Source organism: Gobius niger (assembly GCF_951799975.1).
Source record: "Gobius niger genome assembly, contig: SCAFFOLD_99, whole genome shotgun sequence".
Classification (NCBI taxonomy): Eukaryota; Metazoa; Chordata; class Actinopteri; order Gobiiformes; family Gobiidae; genus Gobius; species Gobius niger.
The window spans coordinates 15,183-31,158 of NW_027639065.1; the positions used below are offsets into that span (position 1 = coordinate 15,183).

The 15,976-nt window shown below is 50.5% G+C and overlaps 1 protein-coding gene across 1 annotated transcript; it reads right to left on the minus strand.

Annotated features, from left to right (window-relative positions):
- Window positions 1-294: 294 nt before the first annotated feature.
- snphb (syntaphilin b) lies at window positions 295-10,212 on the minus strand. The gene is made up of 9 exons (XM_079583390.1): window positions 10,129-10,212; window positions 8,726-8,816; window positions 6,574-6,732; window positions 4,647-4,817; window positions 4,294-4,398; window positions 3,722-3,868; window positions 2,958-3,138; window positions 850-2,771; window positions 295-348 (listed from the first exon to the last, which is right to left on the minus strand). Exons 2-8 carry the CDS (start codon window positions 8,767-8,769, stop codon window positions 858-860), a joined length of 2,721 nt encoding a protein of 906 aa, XP_079439516.1. The 5' UTR covers window positions 8,770-8,816; window positions 10,129-10,212; the 3' UTR covers window positions 295-348; window positions 850-857.
- Between the last annotated feature and the right edge of the window lie 5,764 nt (window positions 10,213-15,976).

The following is a 15,976-nucleotide window of genomic DNA, read 5'->3' on the forward strand; positions in this document are numbered from 1 at the left end:
GGTCCTCCCTCCCTCTCAGATGTGTGCCCCTCCACCCGCCGGGTCCTGCCCTCTCAGATGTGTGCCCCTCCACCCGCCGGGTCACTCCCTCTCAGATGTGTGCCCCTCCACCCTCCGGGTCCTGCCCTCTCAGATGTGTGCCCCTCCACCCGCCGGGTCCTGCCCTCTCAGATGTGTGCCCCTCCACCCACCGGGTCCTGCCTCTCAGATGTGTGCCCCTCCACCCACCGGCTCCTGCCCTCTCAGATGTGTGCCCCTCCACCCGCCGGGTCACTCCCTCTCAGATGTGTGCCCCTCCACCCTCCGGGTCCTGCCCTCTCAGATGTGTGCCCCTCCACCCACCGGGTCCTGCCCTCTCAGATGTGTGCCCCTCCACCCGCCCTCTCAGATGTGTGCCCCTCCACCCGCCCTCTCAGATGTGTGCCCCTCCACCCGCCCTCTCAGATGTGTGCCCCTCCACCCGCCCTCTCAGATGTGTGCCCCTCCACCCGCCCTCTCAGATGTGTGCCCCTCCACCCGCCGAGTCCTGCCCTCTCAGATGTGTGCCCCTCCACCCGCCCTCTCAGATGTGTGCCCCTCCACCCGCCGAGTCCTGCCCTCTCAGATGTGTGCCCCTCCACCCGCCCTCTCAGATGTGTGCCCCTCCACCCGCCGGGTCGTGCGCCCCTCCACCCGCCCTCTCAGATGTGTGCCCCTCCACCCGCCGGCTCCTGCCTCTCAGATGTGTGCCCCTCCACCCGCCGGCTCCTGCCTCTCAGATGTGTGCCCCTCCACCCGGCAGGTCACTCCCTCTCAGATGTGTGCCCCTCCACCCGCCGGCTCCTGCCTCTCAGATGTGTGCCCCTCCACCCGCCCTCTCAGATGTGTGCCCCTCCACCCGCCGGGTAGTGCCGCAGGCCGCCGCTCCTCCGCAGCGAGGTCAGGGCGACGGTGCAGCAGCCGCGCAGCAAAGAGCCAAAGTGATACATTGGTTGTGCGTCCCTCGTGGGGCCGCGGCAGAGCCACGCCACCGTGGGCACCACCGGGATCGCCACCGCCAGAAGGTCCACCAGAAAGTGACGGCTCCAATAACTCTTCTGCACTGGGGCGGAGTCTTCTGCTCCACCCACAGCTCCGCCCTCTGCTCCACCTTCTGTGGCCGCTGATCCGCCCTCTGCTCCGCCCACAGCTCCACCCACAGCCTGCTCTGGTGACGGGCAGCGTTTTGGCTGTGAAGTCTGAGGTTCGTCCAGAGACAGCGGAGGAACATCCGCCTCTGACTCCACCTCTAATTCCGCCTCTGACTCCAACTCTGACCCCGCCTCTAACTCCACCTCTGACCCCGCCTCTAACTCCACCTCTGACCCCGCCTCTGACTCCACCTCAGTGCAGGTGGTCACGTCATCGGCGCAGACGGTCGGCGGAATCGAACCGCTTGCTTGGACGGCTTTGCGTTTTGCAGCATTTAGACTTTCGCGATGTCTGCTGCTCAGCATCGCCTCAGATTCACTTCCTTCATCCCGCCCATTCGTTTTCAGAGGCCCCTCCCCTTGTGTCTCTGGAAGCTCCTCCCCTTGTGTCTCCGGAGGCCCCTCCCCTTGTCTGTCCTGAGGTCCCTCCACGTGTCTGTCCAGAAGCCCCTCCCCCTGTTTCTCTGGAGGCCCCTCCTCCTGTCTCTCTAGAGGCCCCTCCCCCTGTCTCTCAGGAGGCCCCTCCCCCTGTGTCTCTGGAGGCCCCTCCCCCTGTGTCTCTGGAGGCCCCTCAACCAGAGTATCTGGAGGCCCCTCCCCCTGTGTCTCCTCGCCGCAGAGAGGCCCCTCCCCCACGGTGGCAGACCTTGGCAGGGTGTGTTCAGGGCGTGTGAGTGACGGGGCGGGCTCGGTGGCGGCGCTCATCACGGTGGCGGTGGTCAGTGAGGTGGAGTCGAGCTCCTCCCCCTCGTCTGACGCCCAGGTGGAGGTGGGGCTACAGGCCTGCGAGCGGAAGGTGCGCTCGGCGATGGTGTCCAGGTCCGAGGCTCCGCCCCCCGCGGCGGGTAGCGGGCAGCTCTCTGTCTGGATCCCCGCCTCGCGCAGCGGCTGCAGGTACAGGTGGTGCGACAAACACGGGTGGCTCATGCAGGTCACGGCGCCGTGGCAGCAGAGGCGCTCCCCCTGCAGGAGGCCCTCGTAGGTACAGGAGTGCGGCAGGAGCAGCTGGGGGGCGTGGCCAGGCTGGTGGCGAGGGAAAGAGTGAGGCAGCGTCTGGGAGTAGGCATGAGGCCACACGTGTGGCAGAGCGCTGGGTTGAGGGACGGTGGTCTGCGTGTTTGGGGGCGTGGCCGGAGGAGCGGTCGGCAGCGTGGTCGGGAGCGCGGTCGGCAGCGCGGCGAAGGTCTGCGTGTAGGCGCTCAGCAACGACGCCGTTTCTTCAGACAGATAAGCCGCCTCCAGCAGGAGGTCGGCGCGGCTGGGCACGCTGCTCTCACCGCCGCACACGAAGCCGCTGTCCCGGGTGCCGTCAGCGGACATGGAGCCGAACTCGTGGCTGCCACGGTCCGCCTCCGTCAGTTTGGTGTAGGTGGAGCTGCGGCCGATGGATCGCGCTGGAGATGAGGAGCAGGAGCCGCCGCGAGCACCAGGCACCACCCTGGGCATCGCTGCTCCCGGACTCTCCCCCGACACTGAGGCGGGGGCGGAGCCACCGACACGTGTCCGAAACCCCGCCCTCTCCTCCGCCTCCTTCACCGACCCCTGGGCCGCCTCCATGTTCAGCAGCAGCGCCTCCAGGCGGTGGTTCTGGAAGTTCACGTCCTGAAACAAAGGAACAAAGTTTGGAGTCTGTGGGTGCGAGAGTCGAGAGCTTGGTGGGTGGATTCCGTGCTACACGTGTATACCAAACCCAACATAACTAAGTGCGGGAGTGTGGCTCTTAGTCATCTACAGAATCCACTCAGTAATGATGTCGGTGAGACTCTTCTGCCTGGTATCAGCTTGTACCTGGAAGTCTCCAGTGTCGCTGAGCCGTGCCCGGACGCCGTCCACCGCCACTTTCAGCGCCTGGATCTCCGTTCGTGCCTCCTTCAGCGCCAGCTGCGCCTCCACGCGGTGGCACTCCTCCTCCACCCAGTCCTCCTGCATCCGGAACAAGCGCTCGCGGAGCTCGTCCACCTCCACGTCCCTGCGAACAACAGACTATAACAACACCCATACAAGGACCCTTACAACCTGTTCTGCAGAGTGTCCATGGTCTCCCGGCACTTGGACCTCAGATTAAGGCTGTTCTGCAGAGTGTCTCTCTTCTCACCTGTTCTGCAGAGTGTCTCTCTTCTCACCTGTTCTGCAGAGTGTCTCTCTTCTCACCTGTTCTGCAGTGTGTCTCTTCTCACCTGTTCTACAGAGTGTCTCTTCTCACCTGTTCTACAGAGTGTCTCTTCTCACCTGTTCTGCAGAGTGTCTCTCCTCTCACCTGTTCTGCAGTGTCTCTCCTCTCACCTGTTCTGCAGAGTGTCCATGGTCTCCCGGCGCTTGGACCTCAGATTAAGGCTGTTCTGCAGAGTGTCTCTCTCCTCACCTGTTCTGCAGAGTGTCTCTCCTCACCTGTTCTGCAGAGTCTCTCTTCTCACCTGTTCTGCAGAGTGTCTCTCTTCTCACCTGTTCTGCAGAGTGTCTCTCTTCTCACCTGTTCTGCAGAGTGTCTCTCTTCTCACCTGTTCTGCAGAGTGTCTCTCTCCTCACCTGTTCTGCAGAGTGTCTCCTCTCACCTGTTCTGCAGAGTGTCGATGGTCTCCCGGAGCTTGGACCTCAGGTGGCGGATGCAGACCTCTTTCTGCTGCAGTGGCGTGAGGTACTGCTCTGGCGGAGGGGGGCGGATCCCGTGGTTCTCGGTGCACGACTTCAGCTTCTGACGCCTGTAACAAGACGGACGGAACTGAGTTTAAAACAGTGACATTAGTGACTGTTAGAGACTGTTATGGTGGAGCTTATCGTCCAGAACCGCCACACCGTTATAGAGCTCGAGAGTCCCGCCCACTTCCAGTCCTTCAGCGCAATTCCATTCATTTAATGCATTGACTTTTAAAAATATTAAAATATCAAGAGTTTAAAAGGACGATGCAGATCAGATACGTGCTAACTTAACACCTCAGTGCGGATAAAAAATAAAAACACTAAATACTTGGAAATAAGGTTTAAAATTGTGTTGTGTTTTATGTTTGCACACAGCTGATCCTTTTAAACTCATTATATTTTCATTTTTCTTAATGCATAAAATGAATGGCATTTTTCCGTCTGGTGCTAAAGGACCAGAAGTGGCCGGGACGTCCCCCTGACTCACCCTTTGTGGGTGGGGCTGCAGTCACTTCCTTTACAGGAGCCTGAGGAGCTGCTGTGGAGAGAGGGGTTTCCATAGGACTCTCTGGAGCCAGGGGGCGCTGTCCTCCTGTCCACACCAATCAGAACTTGGTTAGCAAGAAGGGCTCGTAGGTGTGGTACCTGTGTGTGTGTGGTACCTGTGTGTGTGTGGTACCTGTGTGTGTGTGTGGTACCTGTGTGTGTGTGGTACCTGTGTGTGTGTGGTACCTGTGTGTGTGTGTGTGTGGTACCTGTGTGTGTGTGGTACCTGTGTGTGTGTGGTACCTGTGTGTGTGTGGTACCTGTGTGTGTGTGGTACCTGTGTGTGTGTGGTACCTGTGTCGCGGTGTGGGCGGGGCGCTGGCCTGGCGGAGATCTTTGGTCGGAGATCTGGAACTTTGGTGAGTTTTTGTAGGAGTTGGGAGATTCTTTGTCGCACGCATCGACGACATGAGGCCGCTTTCCATCGGGACGTAATCCAGCTCAATGAAGCGGCAGTAATCGAACCTGTGACACACACGGGAGTCAAACTATGGACCTCACACTGTCGGACTTCACATCACCGACCTCACACTACGGAGCTCAGGGGGAGGAGTCTACAGACCTCAGGGGAGGAGTCTACAGACCTCAGGGGGAGGAGTCTACAGACCTCAGGGGAGGAGTCTACAGACCTCAGGGGGAGGAGTCTACAGACCTCAGGGGAGGAGTCTACAGACCTCAGGGGGAGGAGTCTACAGACCTCAGGGGGAGGAGTCTACAGACCTCAGGGGGAGGAGTCTACAGACCTCAGGGGGAGGAGTCTACAGACCTCAGGGGGAGGAGTCTACAGACCTCAGGGGAGGAGTGTACAGACCTCAGGGGGAGGAGTCTACAGACCTCAGGGGAGGAGTCTACAGACCTCAGGGGGAGGAGTCTACAGACCTCAGGGGGAGGAGTCTACAGACCTCAGGGGGAGGGAGAGTGATATCAACGTGAAAGTGTAGATTACTGACATATACAGAGCCTCTCGAAAGTTTTCATACACCTTTGTCATGTTTACAGCCCTAAACATAAAGATTTTATTTTGATTTTTTAACTGAACGTTCACACACAAGGAACAGACGACTGTGAAGTGAAAGCAAAATGATAAATGATTCTGTTATTTTTTAAAAATAGAAAAGTGAAAAGTGGGGCATAAGTATCATACAGCATGAATACTTTGTGAACCCCCTTTTACTGCAATAACAGCAGAAAGTCTTTTGGGGTTTGACTCTACAAGATTAGCTCATGTAGAGACTGACATTTTAGCCCATTCCTCTTTACAAAACAACTCCAGCTCTGTCACATTAGAAGGAGAGCGTTTGTGAACAGCAGTTTTCAGATTATTCCACAGATTTTCAATAGGATTTAGGTCAGGACTTTGACTGGGCCATTCTAACACATTAATATGTTTTTATTGAACCATTCCATTGCAGATTTATCTTTGTGTTTATTTGTCCTGTCCATTGTCCTGCTGAAGGTGAATCTCCGCCCCAGCCTCAGTTCTCTTGTGACTCCAGCAGGTTTTCCTCCAAAATGTCCCTGTGTTTGGCTTCATCCATCTTCACAACTATTCTTACAGTCTCCCCAGTCCCCGCTGAGGAAAAGCAGCCCCACAGCATGATGCTCCCCCCCCCGTATATTTGACATGGGGTCCGGGACCACTGGTTGGGAACCACAGGAGTTTGGGGTAAAGCCACAGTGTGGATCAGCAGCAGGAGCCACATATCCACAAGCTTGATATGTGACAGCAGTTTGAACAGGCAACAGTGCACGTGAGTGTGCATGTGTTCACACAGGCAGCAGTGCACGTGCATGTGAGCGTGTGTGTGTGTGTGTGTGTGTGTGTGTGTGTGTGTGTGTGTGTAAGTGTGCACGTGAGAGTGAGCGGTTAAAGCCTTGAAAGCAACATGCAGATCCAGTTCATCAGGGACTGCGAGCGTGCATTGATCATGTGATCAAGCACTGGTCACATGATCGAGCATAAAGGAAACATTTGCCCTTTGATCTGAGATCCTTAAAGCCACACTGAACTCGCACCGACCAATCAGCAGCCGCACGTCTCCGAGTTTAAAGCCTCCTGTGGATCGGGATTCCCTGTCACTAAGGGTGAGTATTCGCTGCTGTGTTCCGCAGAGGGGCTTTAAGGAGTGGGCAGGGCTACTTGGTGTGGCTTTAAGGAGTGGGTGTGGCTATAGGGAGTAGGCGTGGCTACAGCACATGCCCCGAGGCAGTTTGTTCTCACGCTGGCGCCGCGGGCACCGGGATGGGCACGGGAGCCGTGGGGCCTCTCTCTGGGGCTCCGCCCCCGGCTGCTGTTGCCGTGGTGACCACGGGGGGGCGGGGTTCAAGCGAAGCCTGCTGCGGGCGACGTTTGGCCTGAAGGACGCGCAGAGGGTTGAACCTGAGGAGACGAGACACTTCAGACGGCACCAAGAGACGAGCTGCGAGCCCCGAGCATCTCGAGATAGATAGATAGATAGATAGATAGATCATAGTCCACACAGAAGGTCTCACTCCCAGAAGGAACAATAGCAGACATTGAGGACAGTTACAAGTACCTCGGAATCCCACAAGCAAATGGCAACCTCGAACCTCGGCCAAACACCTCCAACGAGTAAGGCAGGTCCTAAGAAGCAGCTCAATGGCAAGAACAAGTCCCGGGCAATAAACAGCTACGCCCTGCCAGTAATCAGATCCCCTGCAGGAATAATAAGCTGCCAAAGGATGAGATACAGACCACAGATGTTAAGACGCGAAAGCTCCTAACCATGCACGGAGGGTCCACCCCAAATCCAGCACCCTGAGACTGTACGCTCGCCGTAAGGAAGGAGGGTCCACCCCAAATCCAGCACCCTGAGACTGTACGCTCGCCGTAAGGAAGGAGGCCGAGGACTAGTGAGTGTGAGAGCCACTATCCAGGATGAAACATCCAAGATCCATAAGTACATCAAGGACAAGGCTCCGACAGATGACGTGCTCAGTGAATGTCTCAGACAATGGGGAACAGAAGATGAGGTGCTGGAGGTCCCGTCATGGGAGGACAAGCCCCTACACGGCATGTACCACCCAAACATAACTGAAGTGGCTCCTACACGGCATGTACCACCCAAACATAACTGAAGTGGCCCCTACACGGCAGGTACCACCCAAACATAACTGAAGCCCCTACACGGCAGGTACCACCCAAACATAACTGAAGAGGTCCTCCTAAAGGACAGCACAGAGGCTCATCATGGCTGCACAGGAGCCTTGAGCACCAGAGCAATAGAGGCCCAGATCTACCACACCAGACAAGAGCCCAGGTGTAAGAACATAACTGCAGGTGTAAGAACATAACTGCAGGTGTAAGAACATAACTGCAGGTGTAAGAACATAACTGCAGGTGTAAGAACATAACTGCAGGTGTAAGAACATAACTGCAGGTGTAAGATGCTGCAGGGAAAGCTTACATGGAGCCATAACCAAGTGGCTGGTATAGTGTACAGGAACATCTGTGCAGAGGAACATAGTGTACAGGAACATCTGTGCAGAGTCTGGGCTGGAAACCCCAAGGTCAAAGTGGAAACACCTCCAAAGGTGGTGGAGAACGACCGAGCCAAGATCCTGTGGGACGTCCAGATCCAGACGGACAGAAGGTGATGAACCAACCGGACATTGTGGTGGTGACAAAGAGCAGAGGAGCCGCTGTGGTCGACATAGCAACACCAAGACTTCAACATCAGGAAAAAGGAACAGGAGAAACTAGAGAAACACCAGGGGCTCAGAGAAGAGCTGGAGAAAACCTGGACGGTGACCCCAGACTAGAGGAGCGGCTCCAGCAGATCCCAGGGAATCTCGACATCTCAGTCCAGAAAAGTGCAGTTCTAGAAACAGCAAAAACACTCCGCAGAACCTCCAAGCTCCCAGGCCTCTGGTAGAGGACCTGAGCTTGGAGGAAAAAAGACGTAAATATATGTTTGGTACCTGCTCTGATATTTTAATTTTTTCGACAACAGTAGAACCTAAACTCTTTTCTTCGATTCCAGACTGGGAAGGTTTAACTGTGCTCAGCCTATCACAGACAGATCTAAACTGCAGCTTTAGAATGAGAAAAGTAAAACACTTACGTAAATGTCTGTCACAGAGAAAACAGAACGAGGTTTTAGGAGTCGCCAGGAAGCATTGAAATTTGATACACATTTCTGGGTCCATTTTGGAAGTGTATTTTGACTGTGATAATATTCTAAAGCCGCAGTATTTTAGGACTGGCCTCGTTCTTCCAGAAGAAATGTTTTCTCCCAAAGGTTCATGAGTGAAGTCTGACCTCACTCAAAACGCCTGACTTAAGGTTCAAAAACATCACTCATGAGTAACTAACACTTCACCAATTGTTTATGAAAAGCCGCCGTACTGACCGTTTGTGGCCGGAGCGGCGTGTGGCGGGCGCCGGCGCTGACATGATGTTTAACCTTTCACCTCCTCTGGCAGGTCAGTCACTGCAGGAGCCTGAAACACAGCAGTGACTTTATATGGATGTATAACATCACCCTGAAACACAACAGTCTTTATATAGATGTATAACATCAACCTGAAACACAACAGTCTTTATATGGATATATAACATCAACCTGAAACACAACAGTCTTTATATGGATATATAACATCAACCTGAAACACAACAGTGACTTTATACGGATATAGAACATCAACCTGAAACACAACAGTGACTTTATATAGATATATAACATCAACCTGAAACACAACAGTGACTTTATATGGATGTATAACATCAACCTGAAACACAACAGTCTTTATATGGATATATAACATCAACCTGAAACACAACAGTCTTTATATGGATGTATAACATCAACCTGAAACACAACAGTCTTTATATGGATATATAACATCAACCTGAAACACAACAGTCTTTATATGGATATATAACATCAACCTGAAACACAACAGTGACTTTATATGGATATATAACATCAACCTGAAACACAACAGTGACTTTATATGGATATATAACATCAACCTGAAACACAACAGTGACTTTATATGGATATATAACATCAACCTGAAACACAGCAGTGACTTTATATGGATATATAACATCAACCTGAAACACAACAGTCTTTATATGGATATATAACATCAACCTGAAACACAACAGTCTTTATATGGATATATAACATCAACCTGAAACACAACAGTGACTTTATATGGATGTATAACATCAACCTGAAACACAACAGTCTTTATATGGATATATAACATCAACCTGAAACACAACAGTCTTTATATGGATATATAACATCAACCTGAAACACAACAGTCTTTATATGGATATATAACATCAACCTGAAACACAACAGTGACTTTATACGGATATATAACATCAACCTGAAACACAACAGTCTTTATATGGATATATAACATCAACCTGAAACACAACAGTCTTTATATGGATATATAACATCAACCTGAAACACAACAGTGACTTTATACGGATATATAACATCAACCTGAAACACAACAGTCTTTATATAGATATATAACATCAGCCTGAAACACAACAGTCTTTATATGGATATATAACATCAACCTGAAACACAGCAGTCTTTATATGGATATATAACATCAACCTGAAACACAGCAGTGACTTTATATGGATATATAACATCAACCTGAAACACAACAGTCTTTATATGGATATATAACATCAACCTGAAACACAACAGTCTTTATGTGGATATATAACATCAACCTGAATCACGTGTGTTTGAACCTTCAGGATCTTCTTTAGGAAACTGACCTTTCTGAGCCATGGTCCACCTGTCTGTGACAGCATCTGCACACCCCGGAGAGCAGCTGTGGGCAAAGGCTCCGTCTTCATCCACTGAAACAAAAACATGGATTTACTTCATTTTCCGCTTTTGCTGATCTGGTTTTGGGGTTTGGTGGTTTTTACTGAATGGAAGTTTCTGATCAAACCAACACTTTTCACATTTTCCCGTTTCGCTGCAGCCGAGTCTGACCTCTGACCTCTGACCTTCAGATCTACAGGTCGCACTGACACACAGTGCGACCTGTAGATCGAGTCTGACCTCTGACCTTCAGATCTACAGGTCGCACTGACACACAGTGCGACCTGTAGATCGAGTCTGACCTCTGACCTCTGACCTTCAGATCTACAGGTCGCACTGACACACAAACAACATTTGTCTTGTTCTACGGTCATGTTTTTAGTGGTAGGGGAGTACCCGGAGGAAACCTACACAGACACAGGGAGAACATGCAAACCACAGAAAGGCCCCGTCCAGTTTGGAATCGAACCCGGGACCTTCTGCCATGAGGCTAAAGGGCAAACCCAGAGTCAGAGACAGAGAAACAGCTCGTGCCTTTATTTAGAGCAGAAAAGGTTTGACACAAATACTGCAAGGTCACAGCGCTGCGCAGACTCTGTCACGACTCCAGCTTCATCCTCATCATCCTCATCATCATCATCACTCCACTCCTGCCTCCGGAGACTCCAGCTTCATCCTCATCATCATCATCATCATCATCATCATCATCATCACTCCACTCCTGCCTCCGGAGACTCCAGCTTCATCCTCATCATCATCATCATCATCATCACTCCACTCCTGCCTCCGAGACTCCGGCAAACACCACACAAGAACCAAACAAACAGCATCATCACTTCACTCCACACTCTTCCTCTTCTGCAGGCCTACATCATGGACACTTCCTCCTGGATCTGCTCCCTCTCCTCCTCCACCTCCTCCTCTCTCTCCTCTCTCCCTCTCCTCTCTCTCTCTCCTCTTCCTCTCTCTCCCCTCTCTCTCCCCTCCCCTCTCCTCCTCTCTTTTCCTCTCTCTCCTCTCTCTCTCCTCTCTCTCCTCTTCCTCTCTCTCCCCTCCCCTCCTCTCTCTCCTCTCTCTCCTCTCTCTCCTCTTTCCTCTGACTCCTCTCTCTCTCCTCTCTCTCTCTTCTCTCCCCTCTCTCTCTCTCCTCCTGTCGTTACCAGAGCCATGATGCTGTTGTTGTTGTTGACGCTGCGGATGCATCTCCTCCGGCACCGGTGCGCCTCGTGCTTGTGCAGCACACACGCGCACGTGCAGGGGGACACGGCGTGCACGAGACCAACAGCAGAGACAGTGTCCGCAGCAGCGTCACAAACACACGCGGAAAAACGCCTCACCTGCGTCGCAGCGTCAAAAACACATGCGGAAAAACGCCTCACCTGCGCCGCGCTCGGTCCTGCCACGGCCCCGCTCTGTCCCGGGTCTGTCCTGGGTCTGTCCTGGGTCTGTCCTGGGTCTGTCCCGGGTCCAGCGGCTCCTGTCCTCCGCAGAGGGAGCAGAGGAGAGCGGGTGAAGAGATGGAGGAGGATAGGCGTCACGGAACGTGCTGCGTAAGCCACGACGCAACAAAACGTCTGCGTCACGAGACCCACCTCCCAAAGCCAGCGGTGCGCAGTGCGGCTGCGCAGTGGGTTCATACATGTTCATAAACCAAAGCTCCTCCTCTTTACTGTTTAGTTTATTGGAGACAGAGAAACATGTGAAATGAGAAAAACAAAACAGTCTTTAACCTCGTATCCCCCACCTTGACCCAGCGCAGTTTCTCCAGTTTGGCTTTACCCAAATCGAAAAGCAAGAAAGTGGCAAAAACACGACAAAAAAACGATGAAAGAGGAAAACACGACAAAAACAATTAAAAATGTGACAAAGAAAAGCAACAAATAAATCAACAAGAGCAACAACAAAGTGCTGACATGAAACAGGACAAAAAAACTACGAAAACACGACAACAACGTTTAAAAAATGCACTAAAAAGGTTCCAATCAGTCTTGTAGGTCTTAGCTTTCAAATGAGGCTTCACACTGGCTTTTGGATTTAGGTAAAGCCGATTAAGGCGGGATAAGCGGTTGAAGGAAATAAAGTAATAAATAAATTGTAGTAGATTTGTTTCAGTGATGCATTAAATCTACATTTCTTCATCTTTTATCCCATAAATTCATGAAAAATACTACAGTGTCGTCCAAACTTCATTCAGCTTCATGTTTTGATATTCTTCTTTTTACTTTGTTTGTTTTGCATGAAAAGTACAGTTTTGTTTTGTAAACCTCTCACCAGAACAACTGCTCCGGCGACGCAGAGCCCGAACGCCAGAACCTCTTGTTTTAATCCTTCACATCCTGCAGAACGTCTGAGGGAAACGTTTCAAACATGGACTCCACCTAAACTACCCGAGAACATCTGAAACACCCTCCAGTTCCTTCAACAGGTGTTTCTGTGAAACCCACTCTGTCACATGATGCAGGTCCTGTATGTTTGCCTCGACTGATGATGATATGATGTAAATGATGTTGAAAATGTTTAACACTTTGTTTATTGTAACAGAAAACTGGAATATTCACATTAAAAGTGTTAAAATGCTGCTGTTTTCCTACTATTACATTTTTTGCAATACATTTTGTGAATATAAAATGCAAATGTCATTTTACGTAAGAAACAACGGATATACAGTATTATTGTGCAATGTACAAAAAAACACAAGTATAATAAACAAGGGAAATAAACTCTCATAAACATGAGACATAAATACTCAAACATGAGACATAAATAATGATAAACATGTATAATGATTACTGATATACACGGGTAATGGTGACGTTGTTACTCGTAAACATGTGTTTTAAAACCTTGAGTTCTTTAGTAAGAATTATCTTGGACTTTACGTAAACAGAGCTTGGGTTTTGGATTTTGTAAAAACTGCACATCCCGGTGTGATCGCTGACCATGCGTGGCTTGGGTTTACAGTGGGTTTTCACTACAGTAATAACATGTTTCTACAGGACAGTAAAGACCAAAATGTTACGCAGTTTGCCTTTAAGTTTAATTTAGTGTTTTTAATGACCCGCAGAAATAAGCCTGAAACAAAGGTTTTTACAGAGTTAGTAAATGTTTATTTTTGATGATAATGTAGATGCGGTTAAAGAGTCTAATGAGTGAACAAACAAAGAGGTTAGGTCGGTGTACGGCCACACGGGGGCGCCCCTGGCCTCATTTTGACTTCATTTTGTGTGTTCATGGTTAAAGGGAGCAAGAAACGGGCCTAGTTTACTCTGTAACATAGACGTTCACCCTAATCTCCGCACAGTTGCATAATGCACCTTTAAAGTTTGGTATAAAGACAAACTCCTCATGTCGTCAGTCCAAATGACAGAATGAAGAAAACCTAAACACAGATCATATATCAGAAGCAGCTCACACTCAGTCCATCCACAGGTGTCTGCATGACATGGAGCTCCTGGTTTCCAGTCCCTCGTCCCCCAAAGTATCATCAGAAACCTATGTGTAAATGTGGAAACAAACCTGAACTTTCACAGGCAAACGGACTCTGAAGTTATTCATCCAGCACATTTTCTCCAGTTTTACCCAAAAGCTTCTTGACTGGAGAGTTTTATGGTTTTCTGTAGTATCAGGTGTGCTTCATAACATACCAAAGGTCAACCACAGTCTGACCACTGGAAAGGTCTCATTTTCAAGATGGCGTCCAAGAGGGTGACCAACTCCTTAGAATGACTCTATTATTCATCCTAGACCAGTACTGTTGGTGTCTGACCTCATGTATCTAGGAATCCACTGGGCTTGTTCATTACATTACATTACATAATTGTGAAATAGAAGATGGTGGACGAACTCTATTTACTAACATTGGCCAGGTGGTCACGGCTCAAAACCCTAACCCAAACCTTACATCGATTCCCAGAGGCTCAGATGGGCTCATTTTAAGATAAGATAAGCCTTTATTGATCTTACAATGGAGAAATGTTCTTGTTACATTCAGCTCTAAGAAATAAGGCCTTTGTGGGGACAAAAGTATAAACAGTAAATAATAAAGTAAACAGAATGTTATAGTCCGTGTTAGCAGTGCAGGTTTACATCATAGTGTTAGTGGTTGATAAAGTGACGCAGGTACGTGATGTACAGGGATTACTGCACATGTTACTTTACAGTCTTGATGTACAGTCTAACAGCAGTGGAGATGAAGGACCTGAGGGGGCCTCAGTCTTCCACTGAAGGAGCTGCTCAGCTCCTCTAAAAGTGCCAACCCTCTTCTTCCCAATGCAATAAAAGGTAAGTCTCGGCTCTGACCTGTATAAAAAGGTTAGAGCACAAAGAGGCTGGTGAATCAATAGTCTTGCCTTCACTTCATAAAAAAACACATTTTCATTGTTTTCTTCGGTCAACTAGAATTTAAAAAAAATATTTCTATTCATCAAATTCCAGTAGAAAGAGAGATAGAATATTCTCGACTTTTTCTTATTACTTTTTACACAGTCAGAAGTTTACATATACTAAGATTACTTACCTTTAAACAGCCCAGGTGACGATGTCAGGACCTCTGAAGCTGAAGTCTGGTTCATCCTTGGGTGTGACTTACAGACACTTGAAGGTTCATTGGTTTAAATAATACTTCCTGCACATGGCCAACCTTGCAACAATAGTTTATTTGGTCCTGAGGTCATTGAACTCATCCCAATAAACTACTTTTGCAATGTTGGCCGTGTGCAGGAAGTATTATTATTTCTCACGTACGCTGAGACTTTCCCTCATCTCCTGCGCACCTGCCTCTAGTCAATGATGTGCAAAGTTTCTCTTCAATCAGGTTCATTAGTTTGAAGATTTGAGATCTGGGTCATGACCGAAAGGACAAGATCGCAAATACAAGCGGCCGAAATGAGTTTCCTTCGCAGGGTGTCTGGGGGGGAGGAGCTCAGTTACCCGGGAGGAGCTCAGTTACCCGGGAGGAGCTCGGAGTAGAGTCGCTGCTCCTTCACAGCTGAGGTGGCTCGGGCATCTATTCCGGATGCCTCCTGGTCGCCTCCCGCGGGAGGTGTTCCAGGCATGTCCTAGTGGGACAAGGCCTCGTGGACCCAGGACACGGTGGTGGGACTATGTCTCCGAGCTGGCCTGGTGTCGCCTCGGGGTCAGAACAGCTGGAGGAGGTGTGGCCTCAGGGTCAGAACAGCTGGAGGAGGTGTGGCCTCGGGGTCAGAACAGCTGGAGGAGGTGTGGCCTCGGGGTCAGAACAGCTGGAGGAGGTGTGGCCTCGGGGTCAGAACAGCTGGAGGAGGTGTGGCCTCGGGGTCAGAACAGCTGGAGGAGGTGTGGCCTCGGGGTCAGAACAGCTGGAGGAGGTGTGGCCTCAGGGTCAGAACAGCTGGAGGAGGTGTGGCCTCGGGGTCAGAACAGCTGGAGGAGGTGTGGCCTCGGGGTCAGAACAGCTGGAGGAGGTGTGGCCTCGGGGTCAGAACAGCTGGAGGAGGTGTGGCCTCGGGGTCAGAACAGCTGGAGGAGGTGTGGCCTCGGGGTCAGAACAGCTGGAGGAGGTGTGCGTGGATCAGACTGCTGCCCCCGCGACCCGGCCCCGGATAAAGCGGAAGAAAATGGATGGATGGAAATCAATAAATCCTCACAGTTTTGCACTGGCTCCTGTTTTATTTCAGAATATTTCTTGTTGATTTGACTTTTCCTCATGTGCAGCCCAGTTTTGTATTTTAATGTAATTATTATTATTTTTTCAGGTCATGATCTGCTTTTCTGTTGTCCTGTTTTGTTTTCTTATCCTTCAGGCCAGTTTTTTTTTTT